Raw genomic sequence first — 18,316 nt, 5'->3', positions numbered from 1 at the left:
TCCACGCGTATTGCCGCCCTCCATGTCTGTCTGTCCAGCGCCAGCTCTGGTGATAGATTTCGGTTGCTCAAGTCGTTCTTTACACACTTGTCCCAAGTTAAGTTCGAACGGCCTCTGCGTTGCATCCGTCCTTCCGCGCGCTTGATGCGACCTACTCTCACTGGTGCATCAGGTGGTCTTCGCTGGAGATGCCCAAACCAGCGCAGCCGATGCTGTGCGAGCATTTCCTGATTGGGGCTATCATAAATTTCTTACGGACGTACTCATTCATGATACGGTCATGCATAGTATGTCCGCATGCCTTCGGTATCTAGTATCCTTATAATATTCTCGTTTCAAAACTAAAAAAAATCAAATGTATAGTTTTATGTTTTATGCTTTTAGGGCAATTCCTATGGCAATCAACAAACTTATTGTTTTGTTGAGTCAGGTGGATGAATGAACTGCTTTCTCCACTATGGAAAACAAGGCAAAATGAACAAATCTAATGTTTTAGGGTCTCACTAGCGATTTTATTAATATAAACTAATAAGAGTTGGGTCCTACTAATGATTTTATTAATATAAATTGGGTCCCACTGGATTATTTAATAATAAAACAAATAATAAAATATAAACCTTACACATAATAACTGTATTTGGAGAGAGAATTTGTTAGAGGCATTGGAAGCTTGACCGCCCGCGTTTGTGACACCACCGCTTCCGTCATGCGCACGCTGTGTGGTCCAACTCAATGTTCAAAGCAACAGATTTGTTGATTTGAACATCCAATTTTCATGTTTGTTGAGTTCATAGTGGGAGCAAAATAAAAAAACTTGGAGTTTGTTCATTCCATAGAAATTGCTCTTATAAGTTATGATGTTCTGTTTTCTTTTTTCTTACAGCAGGAAGCAGATGATAGACAGCAAAAATAACATGAGTCATTTTCGAGTAAACTTACATGACCTCGTTAAAGACGCGTTAAAGAGTCGAAAAAAAACTAGGCCAAGGGCCCAAGACAAGTTGAGCGTGAGCAGTTGTGGATTTTTGGGCATTGTTTTGTTTCTCTCAAAGAATGACAAGAGGTTTGTGCAGAACCATAATATTGGGCATACCAAAATCTTCCAAGGCATACTGAATGAAGACAAAAAAGGTTGTGAAATAGCAAAATCAGATAACCCCTTAACCCAAATTTTTTTTAATGGAAAATCTGCCCTTTACGTATTAGTGTTAATAATCTTGATTAGCGATTAAATATTTTGTTTACTGATTAAAATAATTTTCAGAATTATAAGAGTTGTTTAGATGAAAAATTTGAGGAAAAAAAATCTAGGAAAATTTGAGAAGGAGAAAGTGAGAAAATTCTAATTCTTGATTCAATGGAGGATGAGGAGGGTCATCATTCATCTAAAAAACCTAGGAAAATACATATCAACCACAACAATGATCCAGAAATGGTTGATTTCTTAGATTATGAGAATGATTTTACACCCACTCAAACTCAAGCTCAAACTCAAACACAAACTCAAGATGATGATTTTTATGAGCCAAATCCTGATGATGAAGACATTGATGAGGAACCCAATGCTTCTAATACACAGGTACACTTATATCTTATACTTAATCTCACTTCTATAGGTCTCAATTATCAAAAGTTAGGTTTTTTGAATCATGGTTCGGCGAAACAGGTTGAGGTTCGTCTCACATCTATGAGCCGAATCTACCAATTGATGAACGGTTCGGCTTACTGAATCTGTTTACTGCATGCGCCGAACCTATAATTTCCAATTCCAACCCTTTTGCTAGACACTAGTTCGGCTTATATGAAAGTTTCATAGTAAGCCGAACAACATCCTGAATAGGCCGGAATAGAATCATTACTAATTCGGCTTATATATCCAAAATAGTATGTGCCGAACATAATTTTTTAATTTCTGGGTTCAAATATTGTTACTGGTTCGGCACATATGGAGAATATCGTATCAGCCGAAACCTCTTATGTTCAAGGTTCGGCACATAATATGATTATCGTCTGAGCCGAACATGAATTTGTTAATTTTTGGGTTAAAATATTGTTCGTGGTTCGGCACATATTGAGGATATCGTATAAGCCGAAACCTGTAGATGTTTATAGTTCGGCACATAATGTGATTATCGAATGCGCCGAACCTTGTTATTATATTCCCTTTCTAGTGTTTAACCTTGTGATATTATTTGTAGATCGTGCTTGGACCCATGGAAAATCAACCTGATCCAGTAGACATAATTCACGAGGATACCAAGGATCACTTCCAAAATGATTTGGCTCTATGCTTCCCACAAGTTATTATATTGGATTCCACGTACAAGACTAATAAATATGGAGAATACCAAGGTCCATATTAAACTCATTAAAATCAATTAGATCTTATCTTCAACTTCAAGAGAATGAAAAGACAAACACAACGCCAAAAGAATGAGGTCATTCCGACATCGGACGAAAACGTTATGGACAAAACAAGATCGAAAAACTTGAGTGTGCAAAGAGAAGGTTCGGCTGATAACTCAACAACACGAGCTAGCCGAACCTAGAGCCTGCAAATCAATATTTTCGAAGTGTTTACAGAGAGAGGTTCGGCTTGAAAGTGATCTAATCGAGTCAGCCGAACCTGACAACCACCTGGGGTAAATTTTACTTCTCAGGTTCGGCCGGGAAGATTTGCAAGGTATTAGACGAACCTGGCACTATTATGGGACGTATTCAATACACATTTTGGGGTTCGGCTAGAAATTGACATTTACGGTTTAGCCGAACTGTTCATAGACACTTTCAGGGAGAAATTTCAAGAACAGTTCGGCTCAAAACTCAACTCAATTATCAGCCGAACCCGCTACTGTAACCGTCAAAAACACTAAGTTTTTAGCAATTTAACCCATTCAATCCATGAAAAACAACAAATAAAAGACTGGGTTTGTAGGGAATACCTTATTATCCTCATTTTAGTATTTGAAGCTTCAAATGGTTGAATTTCCGATTCAATTTCCGGTTCAATTATAGTTTTTACACCTTCATCTTCAATTGGTTCTTCTTCTTTAATTCATGGATTGGAAGAGGATTTAGAACACATGACGTTTGCTTTTTTCTTTGTCGATCCATTATATAGTTCAATTTAACCGATGATCGAATTTTCACGAATCGATAATTAATTACAGTGATGAAAAAAAAATCTGAGAGAAAAGGAAGGAGGTTTAGCTAGAGCAAGAAGAAGAAATGTTTAGGATAGTTTATTTTTTGATTTTAAGTTCAAGGATATATAGGTAATTGAACTACCCAATAGACACCCCTTATAAGGTCACCTAGGATGGGAAAACTAATTTGTATGCCTTGAAAGTTTTTGGTATGCCTAATATTATGGTTCTTAAATTTAAAATAAACTTCTTGTTCTCTCCTTGGGTTAAAGCTTGGTAACTGTTGCTATTGCTTCAAAGCCCATTTTAGTTTTGGAATGTTCAGGGCATTGGCCCCCTTCAACTCAAAATCATTTAAATCGTTTGCACCAGACTCAGGAATCTGAATTTGACTTGTCAAAATCATTTAAAAGAGCGGATATTTAACGGTTGGTACCCAGTAAATGTCCAATACCTAGCTTTGGTACCCAACATTTTAAATATTAACGATTGGTACCTTGACCCGCCAGAAACTGTTTAGTCAACATGTTGACTCTGTTTGACTAATTTTTATTTTATTTTATAAAAATTACATCAAAAATTTATTTTATTTGACAATTTTACCCTCATTAAAGGGGTTTACAGTTAACTGGACTTTGAAAGAGAAATGGCCGGAGTAGGAAAATTGACAATATCTCGACCATTCATTTTCACAATTAACGGCAGCAGCTACACCATAATTGGTGTGGAATCGATTCTTCCCACGGTAGGAGGCCAAGATGGAGAAACCACTGCTGGTACTCTTGAAGCCCATGTAAACGCGTTCATATACACTGCCTCTAGTTCCCGTTTCCAAATGCATTTTATACATATCTAAAAAAATTCTTTCTTCCAAGTTGCTGACGACAACAGTATGGTTCCTTTGTTGCACTACCAGTCTACCACTTGAACAAAGAAGTTACAGTCGGGACAGAAAAGACAAGGCATGTCCAGTTCCATTTTATTTATTTTTTTGACTTAAAAAGGTTAATTGTATAAAAGAAAAATGTAAAAAGACCAGGCCCTGTGAAGAACCTAGCCCCCATTTTCAAAGTGATACATATACAGATATTTCAGCCATCTCTAACAACCTTCCGATGTGTAATTAGTTCTCTAAATACATTGTTTGTAAACCATTTTTGAAGTGCTCCCCACTGGTAAATCAAAAGTTTGATCTCAATGATAACTTCTTCTACAGTTTTTGGTCTTTTGTGAGCCATTACTATTCTGTTTCTCGCATCCCAAATAGCCCAACAAACTGCAAAGATGATAAGAGGCCATATCTTTCTTCCCCTGTTCCTCCCTCTTCTAAATTTCCAAGCTTGTCCAGTTCCATTTGGTGAACACCCCCGTAGGATCTGATTATAATTCAGATGTGGATGAGAAAGAGAAGCAGGAGAAGAATAGGGACCGTAACAATGATTTAGAGAACTTCGTCGCGCAAGTTGAAAATAGAAGATGAAGAAAAGTGATTTGATGTAGGATTTCAAACTGAAGATTGACGAAGGTCTCAAGGGTATCAAAATTAATGGAATAAACCTTCTCCTCCTGCAATTAATCATCCCTCGGCCTCAAGTAGTTGATGCAAAGAATTTATTCCACGTGGAATTTGACAAAAATTGAATTTGCAAATAGTTCTGAAAGTGTCATTGACGGAATCGTGTTCGAGTTGGTGGTGGTGGTCCAGCGGCGCGACCATTTTTCTTTATGAATTAATAGCTCGATGCAAAATTGAAGAAGAGGAGGTAAAATCAGCAACTGAATAAATAAAAATAGTGAAAATAAAATAAATGTTGGTCAAATAAAAATTTTGACGGTCAACTCTCGGTCAAGGTACCAACCCTTAATATTTCAAATATTGGGTACCAACCGTTAATTAACCCTTAAAAGAGTTGTGTGATATCTTTTTTTTGCCTTGACTACCTTTCTCCGTTGGGCCATATAACCAACTGGATTTCTGAATGATTTAGGCTTAGTTTCAGGATCCGGGTAAATTTTGAAAGTGTTAGAATGAAATATCTGAACTTATATTCCTCTTCTTACAAACACAGTTTATGATATCCATAGCACCTTGTATTGTAAATTAGGACTATAAATTACCTCAGAGAAAGCATTAGATCAATCAAACAGTAGTTTTATTCTGGCAAGACATTGCAAAAAGATCAAGTCCACACTTCACTCGCACAAACTAAACAGAGACAGATGACAACACACAAGTAAGAGTAGTGTTGTCCTGTAAAATCTTACCATTTGCTGCAGTCACATTTCTAATATAGCAACCATTCTGATCTTGGTAACTCAATACCTGGGTTGTAGTTCCTGTACCTGACAAAACAGCATGATCCTTAATAAGCATCCATCCACCTGAATCTTGACTGTTCTGGACAGAGATTTCAACTTCCTCATTTGATGATAAAGAACGAGTATACGTCTCTTCCAGCGAATGGGTAACATTAGTGATAGATAAAAACGTATCCTTTTCAGCTCCGGGCAAGGTCGAGATCTTCATTTCCAGTGGGTAATTTCTACTAATACTCGATTTGCTAATCTCCTGGCCAATCTCATTCACCGTTGTAATCTTTGTTTTCACCTTAATCTTCTGTTCAACCTCCTTCTCTTGTCCATAGTTATCCAACTTGATTTTATTCTTGAATTTGAATTTCTCCTGGATTGTAGTCGTAAAGTTTCCAGCAGATGAATTAACCCATCCAGAGTACTCGAATTCTCTTTCTCCTTTGATGCTGAACTTCCCATTGAGGCCTTTAGATTTAGATTTAATCTTGAACTGAATTGGAGGAGTCAGAGACAAAACCGATTTCGCCTGAACAACGTCTGACCCATGATCTAACCAAAGATGTAGATTTGCATCAACAAGCCAAAATGAAATACTATCAGTAACACCAAGACCAAATGAATGATTCTTTCCATCTAACAAAAACCCGAGAAACGGAGTCAAATCAATATCATAAGTAGGCAGATTGAACGCTCCAATTGCAACAACAGGCTCCCAAAACAATGGGTTAATCACACCAGTAAAAATAACAGGAAATGGAGTCACGGAACCAACCGTAACCCCATCCACCGCCGCAAACACTTGCCGGAAAGCTCCATTTCCTCTTTGAGTAGTCAAATTATTCGACAAAATGTATTCATTTGGCGGATTAGAATACCAAAATTCATCATTCCCATGAAACGAAACATAAACTTCCAAAACAGCTTTTCTAGTATTCTGCGGAATCTGAATTGTTTTGGAATGAACATCTGATTCATTCTGAACCCTAAACCAAAAACCTTCACCACCATTATCAGAAACCGGAATTATCAAATCTGCTGATGTCTCATTAGTAAATGCCCCTACATTGTACATGCCCTTGACACTAGTCTCAGATGAACCCCCTAATTTTCTGTTCAATTTGAGTGGTTCTACTTCTATGGGGTCAACTGGATTAAGATCTTGATCTTGATAATATAATAATGAAACATTAACATGATAAATACCAGTAAACTCATCATTAACAAGATTTTCAAGAATCACAGACAATGTTAAATTAGATTGATTAAACAACGATGAATACCTAGTAACATCTTTCCTAACCTTCCAATAGATTCCAGAAGGATTTGGTTCAGCTGTGCTCGTTCTCAGAATCTCAACTCCGTCAAGCCAAACACCAGAGATTCTATCATACTGTTCACCATCAACACTCACACTGTAGTCTAGGAAAATCTGATTCCATGGACCGGTACAATTAGCAGGTGGAGAATAGATTGCTGAAGCCGGTGGTGATCCGTATGTGTTATTGAAATCGTTTTGGAGAACAAGGAGTGTGCAATTTGGATTGATTGGATTTGGTGGTGGTGGTTTTGTTATTTCAATGTATTCTGTTGCGTTTGTATTGGATGATTGGAATTTTTTTAGTGATTTGAAGTAATGATCAGGATGATTGGCTGATGATGATGAGAAGTTGATGATGAAGGAAGAGAAGATGAGAAGGAGAAGGATTGGAGTTGATGATGATGAAGACATCATTTTTTGTTTTGGATGAAATGTACTGAAATTTGAAGTTTTTAATGGAGGAAGGAAGTCATCTGTGTTGACTTGATTTAGCAATAATACTAATTTAACTGAATAAATTTCTTTATCTCTAATAATGTGGAGGTGGTTTCAGAGAGAGTATGTGTCCAACAGAATTTTTAACCTTTCCAAATCCCTTAAAGGTTAGTAGAAAAAACACAGCTGAGTCAAAACATTTTGAATAGGGCTGAACTCTCAATCTCCCCATCCTTCACAATAGTGATATGTTTTGATATCAGGAGTAGAAGCCGCTTCGAGAAAATGAAGAAATGAATTAGAAGCACTTATAAGGTGTTTGTATCTTTGGTTGTACGTGTAGAAGTTGTTTTTCAATTTATGGAAGTCGAAAAATCAAAAGTTGATTTAGCAATAAATTTTTAGAAGCAAAAAAATCAGCTTTTTCTGAAGCAAAATATTTTTGGTTCTGGTTTCTATACTTTTGATTCTTGCTCTGGTATCCATACGCGTTATTATACTTCTCTGGAAAAAGAAGTCACCTTCCAGAACAAAAGCGTTTTGCTTCTCAAAAAATTAACATTTTTTACTTCTAAAAATTGTTTTGAAATACCATTGCCAAATTGATTTCTTGCTTTTTGAATCTTAAAAATCCAAAAGCTACTTCTCATGTGTGCATCCACATACTGTATAGCCTATAGGCATAGAGTTGCTTGTTATAGTAAAGTGATATTTTCTTTTAATTTGGTTTATTTTTGGGTAAAATTAAAAAATAAAAGTATCGTTATTCTCTGAAATAAACGTAGTATATATGTATAATAATCTTTTGACTTTTCAAAAATTATTACTCTGTAAAAATGGGAAGACAACAAATTATAAGATTCCAGTTTGCACAAAAGAATTACAGCATCAACCGCAAGAAAAGAAGAAAGTGAGAAAAAAAAAACATTAAAACCAAAAGAATACTATCAGTAATTTTCCAATCTTTCTAAACTCAAAAAGTTATTAGAAGAAAAAAAAGCTTTACTGATTTAAATTGAGGAACTATTATTATTAAGGTTCAAACTCTCAACCATAGTATCCACCTCCATCCAAAGCATTATAATCGCTTATTTGCGTAGTAGATATTTCTGTTTTTCCACAAGAAAAAGTCAATTCTAGTCTAGAAATAAAAAAAATCAACTTGTTTTTTTCCGTTTTAAAATAAATTCACCAAATCTACTTCCAGATCTCAAAAAGCTATTTCCCAGAGTACATCCAAATTTCTTGGAGTTATGTCAAAAAATATCTGTAACTAATGCGAGTATATGCTGAAAACGGGAAAGACAACAGATTTATAAATATCCGATATGTACTAAAGAACCTGGTTAAATTGGGGCATATGCCATTTAATTGGGGCCTATGGATTTTTTCATCCACCCCATAAAGAATAATAAGGGGTGTCTAAGTTTGATGAAACTACCATTTTACCCTGTATCAAATATTAATACTACTAATTTGTCCCCATCAAATCCTAATCATAAAATTAAAAATTAAAATCAAAATCATAAAACTAAAATCATAAAATTTAAAAATCAAAATCAAAATCATAAAACTAAAATCATAAAATTAAAAATTAAAATCAAATTCATTTCCATCTCCACATCAACTGATTCTTCTTCTTTTCTTCTCAACCCAATCCTATAAATTAGGTTTTAGTAACATAAATTGCTCAAAAATTGAAAATTTTGAAGTCAAATTTTTCCTGGTTTATCAGAATCGGTTAACGTTAATGTATATGTGATCCGTTTGCATATAGAAACGGTTTATGTTCATGCCCACAAAGACCGATTGCCCTTGATATGTTTTCTGGTTCAAGAAATTTGAACCAGAATCGGATTACATTAGCACTTATAAAAACCGATTGTTGATGTATAATGTTAGAATCGGATTTTATATGTGTGTCGAGTAAACCGATTGTTGTTCTCAATTTTTATGTATCTTTTTTTTGTTAGAATCGGATTACATGAGCATTCTTATAAACCGATTCCTGTTGTGCAATGTCAGGAATCGGTTTTTACATATGTATCGTGTAAACCGATTCTGGTTAACCCATTTTTTTCAGTTAATACTCGATCATAAAATGAGTATGAAATCATACTCGATTTCATTTCATTAACTCGGGTATATAATGAATTTAATTTTATTTGATGTTTAACAACACATAACTCACAGATAAAAAAGAGAAAATTTACCCACAATCGGTTTACGTTCATGCCAATATAAACCGATTATGGATAATCGGTTGATTTTCATGTCCATATAAACCGATTATGGGTAAAAGCTAGTTTCAAAAAATCTCTGTATGTTTTTGAGGTGACAATCGGTATTTGTGCAAATATTTTAGAAAATGTTAAAAACCAAGAGAGACAGACAAAAATTAGGGAAGTAGGAAAGTAGGTAGACCGACTTATAAGACGTGCATAAGGTTTGAAAATACAATGTTAATTTATGTAAATGTTAATAAAATCAATGTGAACCTCATCACGATCAAAAGAGGAACTAAATGTTATTCGATGATAGTGACAACAATATGCACATCAACATATAAGAAAGACTTTTGTATTAACAACAAAGACTTGGTAGATTTTCCACCAAGTAGGGGAAGAAAAAAATTACTGATTCAAATGAGTAATTGTTATTATAAAGGTTCTCGAACTTTCGACTCCGGTATCCACCTCTCCATCCAAGACACCATAGTAGACGATGAGGATGTGCACTTGAATTTACGTTGAAAAACAAGAAGTCTATTTGAATATCGTATTTCAAAACGACTTTTCAAAGAGAAAAAAAATGTATTTGTGAAGTAAAATGTTTTAATTTTACTTCTGACTTCTACTTCTTTTCCAGAAGCACTAGTATCTAAATGCGCTACTCACTTTTTTTTCTTCTCAAAGCATAATATCACTAAATTGACTTCTTAAATTTTGCCTCTAGTCTGTGGATCCCAAAAACAATTTCTCCGAATGCATCCAAACACTTTACAAGTGATAAACTGCAGAGTTGAATACTTGTGATAAACTCACTTTGTTTCAAAAAGAAAAGAAAAAATATCTCCATCCTGAAACAGACGTAGTAAGGTACTTTCCTGTGACTTTCCTAAGATAATTACTCTGTTTGGACCTTTGGAAAACGAGAAGAGCACAAGATTGTAAATATCGGATATGTACCAAAGGGAGCACCCACTAGAAAAGAAAAAAACTCGCAATTGGGAATATCAAAACTAATCGAGGGATATGAATTATTTTTCCCAACCAATAGTGTTTGCTAAGGGTGTTTTTGGGGATAAAAATACAAAAATACCCTTCCTTCAACATAAAAATCAAAAAACAAAATCATATCCCCCATTTCCATCTTCACCTCTTATTAATAATCTCTTTTAGGGTTAGGGCTTTGAAACCTAAATATTCCCCACTCCCTTTCAAATTCTAAATTTTTCCCACTCCCTTTCAAATTGTTTTCTACTTCTCTGCCGGCTCCTCAATTTGAAATTGATTCTTTCTTTTTTTTTTTACATTCGGAAGTGATGAAGACCATGCCGGAAGTGATGAAAAAATTCCAGAAGTGATGAAGACCATGCCGGTATAGATGAAGACTATGTCGGTAGTGATGAAGACTATGCCGGAAGTGATGAAGACCATGTCAGAATTTTTTTTTTTACATCGCCGGAAGTGATGAAGACCATGCCGGAAAATGGTGCCGGCATGCTTGGTAACTAACATTCAATGCCGAAACTAAGTGCCGACATGCTTGCTAACTAACATTAAGTGATATTTTTTTTCAAGTTTCTGGATACTTTATATCATGTGCCGGCAAAGAAATTCAAGCAACATACCATGCTGGTAGCTGTACCGGCATGCTCGAGAATTAACTGACTGTGCCGGCAGTGGACTGAAAACGAGAAAAAAAATTCAAAACGGACTGAAATTCAATTTTCTCGTAGAATTTTTTTTTCTACATATGACGGCATGGTATTCATACTTCTTCTATACCGGCACCGAGCTTTTTCAGAGAAAAAAAATGGAGAATTCAAAGAAAAAAAACTTCTTTTTATAGTTGAGTTAAAGATTCAAGCAGCAATTCTCTTTTCACTATCATCCACCATTTTCACCAAAAAAACTTCCCTCTCAAAAAACTTTCCCTCCTTCAACTCTCACCTCACCCAAAACTAAATAATACACGAATCATTTATCAAATAATCTTATGATTTTCCTAAGTATAATTAAACACTAAACCTGATTAGTGAAGGGTAGATTAGGAATTAAAAAATAACTAGATAAGGGGTGATCCTGATTTGATATTTGGATCCAATTTTTGTCATTTTCCTCTATCCCCCAATTAGTTTTGATATCCCAAATCCCGCGTTCAAGAAAAAAGCCAATAAAAAAGAGAAATAAAGAGAAAAAATGAGGTAGAAAATTAAATGTCCCATTTGGAAAAAAGTTAAAAACCAAGAGAGACAAGGATTAGAGAAGTAGTATAAGACGTGCGTGAGGTTTGAAAATAGAATGTTAATTTATGTAAATGTTGATGAAATCAAATGTAAACCTCATCACGATCAACAACATTGCTAATAGGGGTACCAAATTAAGTGGGGGTGTACCAAAACTATAATAAGATAAGACATATTTTTATATAGGACAAAACAGTTTTTGTCTTGGCTTGGTACATCCCCACTAAAACTGTCACCTCCATTAGCAGCGTTGACGCTCAGTAGTGATTTTATTGATCACAATCAGAGTAAAAAAAGGGTCAACTGCCGTTATTTGCTTTGCGGCATTTCCTTTTCAATTGCTTTGGCAAGACCATGAACTTGCAAAACCTGTAGCTCCACATGACATTAATTCACAAAACAGACCCTCTCCCTGGAGATTCCCAAAATGACAATATCTGCATAGAAAATTGGCAGCTGAATCAAATGTCAGGATCTCAGTTGTGCATGATTAAACACGATGATGACATGTGCTGCTAATGCAAATAGCCTATGTCATAATGTATCCACTTTAAAACTGGAGGAAATATCTTCAGTAAAGTCGTGTCCGGTGTCTCACTGGACGTGGCATCACGCAAATATCCTATAGGCGTCCCTGTCTGTCACATTCTACTTACATTTCAAAGTACAGAAACATTTTCTAATTGAAATTAAATTAAATAAATAGATGTTGCAGAGTTGAATTTATGTTATGGTAATCTCCAGTGACTTTCCTTCCTAGCATCATTATACTGTTTGGAGCCAGAATATGTGACAAAAAATGGGAAGACAAGGCAAAATTATCAATATCGGATTTATAGAAAAGAAAGGAAAGACCAAGTTTATACACGTATAAGAATAAGTAAACATGATGGAGGAATCAAATACATTTCCTATGTTCACATTGTTACAACAATTACTCATCAAACCTAAACATGATTCAATTGAACAACAAGACGTGTCACGATTTTTTACTAGTTTGGACTTTGAACTAACAACATAGAAGACTATGGTGATTTTGATACCTGACATGTATATTGTTGGTTTCAGCCACACATTTACATCGCACTACTGCATTATTATATGTTGGAAAAATTGGGTTAAACTAGAGGATGAAAAACAGAAATAAAAGAATGGTGTACTCCTGACTTCAAGGCTCTTTCGATTCTTTTAGACAACAATTCGACCTTTCCTAATAAACTCGGCGAGTACAAACGGTCTCTCGAATTATGGCTTCAGGATTCAATGAAGCCCTAACACCGTAACCGAATTCAAGGATTGTACTTCCTTGACCCAACCAAGAATCACACTGTCCCGATGATGCTTTTTAGAGAAGAAGAAAAACATATTGTTTTTGATGTGATGAAATGGGAGAAAACCTTCGCTATTTAAAGGGGAATTCATGTCTTTTGGAGATGTCGATTCATCTCCAACAAACGCTTTCAACAGACATCCATTAATGATTTCTTTTGCGAAGAAACCTTATGAAAAGAGACGTGTCCGTAGAATTTTCTGGAAAAACCGAATTAGGTTTTGAATTTCAAAACTAGAAAGCATTTCCACGGGACACTGTCTTGAAAATATCCAACATTATATACATATCATTTTCTCGAGAGCTTGCCACGGATTTTAATATTAGCATAGTGGTGAAGAGTCGACTGACCACGACTAACATTGAAATGGAATGCATCCTCGGATAAAATATCAAGGAATCTAAAATTAGCTAAAGACGGGGCTCTGTGGCGTCGTACCAGGATGACCTCCTATACCATTTCAGCTGAATTAAGAAGCCATCAAGACCGCTCTGGGATGACATTAGCAAGAACTGGGTCGCGCAAGTCTGGGGTGAGATGGCAAGCCAAGAAAACAAACAGTCAGGTTGGCCGAGTGGTCTAAGGCGCCAGACTCAAGTTCTGGTCTTCGAGAGAGGGCGTGGGTTCAAATCTCACATCTGACAAAGCTTTGGGTTCTTGGAGGCTTCATCTCGTGGGCAGTTCCTCCAGTTTCCGGCTCTGTTTCCTCGATTTCACACCATTGGGTAGCTCTGAACTCCTTGCTTTTGACATGCATCTCGAGTTACTCTGGCTTCCTCATTTCGCCTTCTTTCTTCATAACCAAAATCGGCGCCGTCACCTAAAACCTACGTAGTATTGTGATCCAAAAATTCCCAAGGAACACAAAATCCCAATTTGAACATAATCAACTGCTAGATAGATTCGTGCTTAACCAGGACCTATTATTTCCTTGTTTATTCCTTTTTTTTTCTTTTAATTTCCTTTTTCTTTTCTGCTCGGCTAGTTTGTTCCTAAAAAACAATCCCCTCCCATCTTTTCTATATAAAAGTTCCATTTTCCGATCGAAAATAAGCAAACAAAAGAAGAACCATATGTAGTTAATCACAACTGGGCAAATACTTATGGACCGGAATAAAGAGCGGAAAATGGGTCATTTGTCCAAATATTTTTAAGTCACGATTCAAATGGACGAGTAAAAAATAGTTTGGGTGAAATGGCCAAAAAAAACAGCAAGGATGAAACTGGATTCATCCTAGCTTAAATTTAAAAAATAGCAAGGATGAAACTGGATACATCTTGTGTAAATTAAAAATAAGAAAAAATATTTGAAAATGGGCACGATGAAAGTGGTTTCATCCTGCCTATTTTTACATTTTTGTCCATTTAAACAGTATCAAAATCTAACTGTCCATTTCACCCAGGAATTATTGATTTTGGTCTTTTTAACCAATTTTGTGAATAAAGAGACATTTGGTCACCTACCAAACTTAATAAAAAAGTCAACGACTCAAATTCAATGGGCTCAACATCAGTGCGCTACTCGCATAGGGAGAGACCTGGAGTACTGGTTAACAAAAGAGAAAGAACTTTGAAATCAACACTTAAGTCTTCTTCAATGTCATGCAAAATATAGGAAACAAAGATCAAGAATACAATGGCTTACGTCAGGAGACAATTATACGACGTTCTTCCACACAAAAGCAACTATCCACCGCAGTCGCAATAATATTCAGCAACTTCAGGACCCTCAAAACAACTGGGTCAGTGACAAAACTCAGGTAATCCTGATCATCCTAGACCATTTCTCTAACCAATACACAACCGCTGCAACAATAATAGATGAGGAACTATTCGCGTAAATCACGCCAAGATTGACTCCAAACCAATGTCAAAAGCTTACATCGGAAGTAACCATAAGAGAAATCAAACAAGCTCTATTCTCCATAAATTCTAAAAGTGCTCCTGGTCCCGACGGCTATACAAGTAAGTTTTTTAAAGTTTTTTGGGAAACTACTCAAACTCAGCTGATAGCCATGGTTCGCAGTTTTTTTGATTCTCTAAATATTCATCCTCTCATGAACCACACAAACATTACCCTAATTCCAAAAATAGACACACCAACAAAATCATCCCACTTCAGACCTATCAGCCTCTGCAATGTCACATACAAAGTCATATCCAAAATCCTGGTCAACCGTATACGACCACTCCTACCATTTCTAATAAGTCCTTATCAAAGTGCCTTTGTACCACAAATATCAGTACATGATAACATAGCTATTGCGGGAGAGCTATTCCACCATATTAGAACATCCGCAAACACCAAAGATCCAAAAATCGCTATGAAATTAGATATTGAGAAAGCTTATGATAGCCTGAATTGGGGATTCGTCAAAAGAGACTTTTCTAAACTAGGATTCCCAACTATCTTTGTGGATTACATCATGTTATGTATATCTTCGGTCACATACTCAGTCAACATCAATGGAACACCTCATGGTTTTATCACCCCAACGAGAGGCATCAGACAAGGAGATCCAAATTTCGTCCTATATATTCATTATTTGTGCAGAAATATTATCAACAAATTTGGGCAACCTAGAAGCAAAAAAGATGATAGGAGGGCTCCGATTTCACAAAAAGCTCCTCCAATATTACATCTGATGTATGTTGATGATATCCTCATCTCCTATAAAGCAACTCAAGATAGTAACCACCAGCTACAAAAAAATTCTCCATTCCTACAACACCTCTGCAGGACAACATATTAATACTGCAACCACAATCATACACCACCCAAGCCTACAACCACATAACATAGAATCCCTACAATGATTCTTCAACAGGCCAGCAACATCAACACCACCTATATATTTGGGAGTACAATTCAAACATGGAAGAACTTCTCGCTATATCTTCGAACAATTACTTCAAATGTTGGCACGCAAAGCTCAAGGTTGGATGACAAAATGTCTTACGCCAGCAGGAAGGTTAGTACTTATTAAAACCTCTCTCACACCCACTTCCAACCATCTTATGCAAACACAGTTATTTCCCACACACGTCCATAAACAGATTGATATAATAGCTAGGAACTTCTTCTGGGTACATGATTCAACTGTTAGAAAACTCCACCCATTAGGTTGGATCAAGCTAAACAAACCAATTGCACAAGGAAGACTAGGCATTAGGAAAGGTAGCCATCACAATAAAGCTTTGCTCATGAAAAGAATCTAGAACATTTACGACAAACCTCATTCCATATGCTCCAAACTATATAACGAGAAATACCTCAACCATCAACATATATTATAAGGTACCATCCAAGTACCTAGTACCGCCAGTCCTCAGTGGAAGCAAATGACAACTCTCGTTCCTTTCTTCGAACAGTTAATTTTTCACCGCATAGGAAACGGTTTAGGAACGCCTATTCAGGCTAATTGGATAACTCATTATCAAAACATGGACCCTACCCAATGCTACCCTATCCAAACAGTGGCAGATATCATCGACCCTATCACTCATAATTGGAAACATGATCAATTATTCACCCTTCCACCGATAGCAATCCAACATACAATAAACATCCATATCCCAATTGACAACACCCCATGCAAAATCATTTGGCCACTGTCTAAATCTGGTAAATATACAGCCGCTTCTGGATATAATAGTCTAATACAACACGATATCATTTCACACCAAAATCCCCTTCCACACACCAAATTCCTATGGACTTTATCATGTCCACCAAAGATTCAGCTTTTCTTGGGGAAAGCTATTAACGAAGGTCTTCCAACCTTCTCTCTATTACACCATATCAACCTCTCCAATTCCAATCTATCCCCAAGATGTAGCACCTCCCCAGAATCAATAGAACACATGCTTATACACTGCCAAACGGTAATAGACACTTGGAATAGGCTATCCAATCTTATAACAACTACTCAACCCAGCGGAAATAACCATCCAATTACCATAAAAACACAAACAACAATAACCCAAATACTTCAAACTACATCCAATACATCTACTATCACATCCTACTGTTATATCCTTTGGTCCCTGTGGACAATCGGAAACGAACTAGTTTTCATACAAGCCAATTCTACACCAGAAACCATTCTAGCGGGAGCCTTACAACAACAACAAGAATTTGAATGGGCAAAAAATTTCAACCCGCCAGTACTCCCCGGGGAACAACCAACCAGGATTACTACAAGCAACCTCAGAACAACAATAACAATTTTCGTAGGATGGACCAGACCTGAACCAGACTGGATAAAGATAAATACTGATGGAGCGTCTAGGGGACGCCCAGGACTGGAATGAGCAGGGATTATTTTCAGGGACTCAAATGCCAATACTATAATGGCTATTGCACAACCTCTAGGCACAACGGATGCCATAATCGCTGAGACATGGGCGACTGTGATAGCAACCAGACAGGCGACGAAAGACAATGGAACAAAGTGTTGTTCGAAACGGATTCAGAGAACCTCATGAGATTCATAAAAACCCCAACTGAAGCTCTGTGTTATATTTCAGAAATGATTGCAGAAATAAAACAAAGAATGAGACAAATCCCATTTTGCGACATCCAGCATACCTATCGAGAGGGAAATCAAGCAGCAGGCGATCTAGCAAACGAAACAGCAGACGGAAGCCAAGCAGCAAATTATTCAACTAAAATTTGGGACCAGGCTATCCCACCTTGCATCAATCAACTTCTATCAAGATATTCTATGGATATCAAATTCCCTCGTGTAATAACCATTTAATTTTATAATATATTTGTATGCTTCAAAAAGAAAAACCATATGTAGTATACCTTTTGAGTTATGTTAAACTTCTGATGGATCAGTCTACGAAGGAGCCCAATGGGTCAGGATAAACCTACTCGGATATTATAAATATCCAAACCAGAGAAACCAACTATTATTTGGTTCATTCTTTGTGAGAGGTTGTAAGAAATTGTCCTACAAGTAGGACCAGATTTACAAAATGGTCATACTGATATAAACCATTTGCAAAATGGTTAACTAGTCGTTATCATTAAAGTGAATAACCTGTTTGGATAGCACATCATAAATAGCTTTTCGATTTCTAAAAGTCGAAAAGTCAGGATTAAATTTGGTTGTTAAATTTCAAAACGACTTTAGAAATCGAAAAATTAATTTTTTGTGAAGCAATAGTTTTGTTTTTGACTTCGACTTCTGAAAAAGCAGAAGTCAGAAGCATATTGTATCCCAACCACATTCGCGATTGTTATAAGACATTTATCTTATAGAGCTCACCACTTCCACTCTGCTGTGTTTAC

The 18,316-nt window shown here is 36.2% G+C and overlaps 1 protein-coding gene and 1 non-coding gene across 2 annotated transcripts; one reads left to right on the top strand and one right to left on the bottom strand.

The window, feature by feature from the left end:
* Positions 1-5,352: 5,352 nt before the first annotated feature.
* Positions 5,353-7,188, bottom strand: LOC113280484 (peptide-N4-(N-acetyl-beta-glucosaminyl)asparagine amidase A-like). The gene has a single exon (XM_026529102.1). It carries the CDS (start codon positions 7,186-7,188, stop codon positions 5,353-5,355), a length of 1,836 nt encoding a protein of 611 aa, XP_026384887.1.
* A 6,386-nt stretch (positions 7,189-13,574) lies between these two features.
* Positions 13,575-13,658, top strand: TRNAL-CAA. Its single transcript has one exon. It is a non-coding gene; the product is annotated as a tRNA-Leu (tRNA).
* The last annotated feature ends 4,658 nt before the right edge of the window (positions 13,659-18,316 follow it).

The sequence above is a fragment of the Papaver somniferum genome, chromosome 5 (genome assembly GCF_003573695.1).
Source record: "Papaver somniferum cultivar HN1 chromosome 5, ASM357369v1, whole genome shotgun sequence".
Taxonomy (NCBI): domain Eukaryota; kingdom Viridiplantae; phylum Streptophyta; class Magnoliopsida; order Ranunculales; family Papaveraceae; genus Papaver; species Papaver somniferum.
This window is presented reverse-complemented; position numbering and strand designations above follow the sequence as displayed.

Coding starts and splice junctions, on each gene's coding strand:
- LOC113280484 (XM_026529102.1), bottom strand. CDS start 7,188: ATGTCTTCATCATCATCAACTCCAATCCTTCTCCTTCTCATCTTCTCT.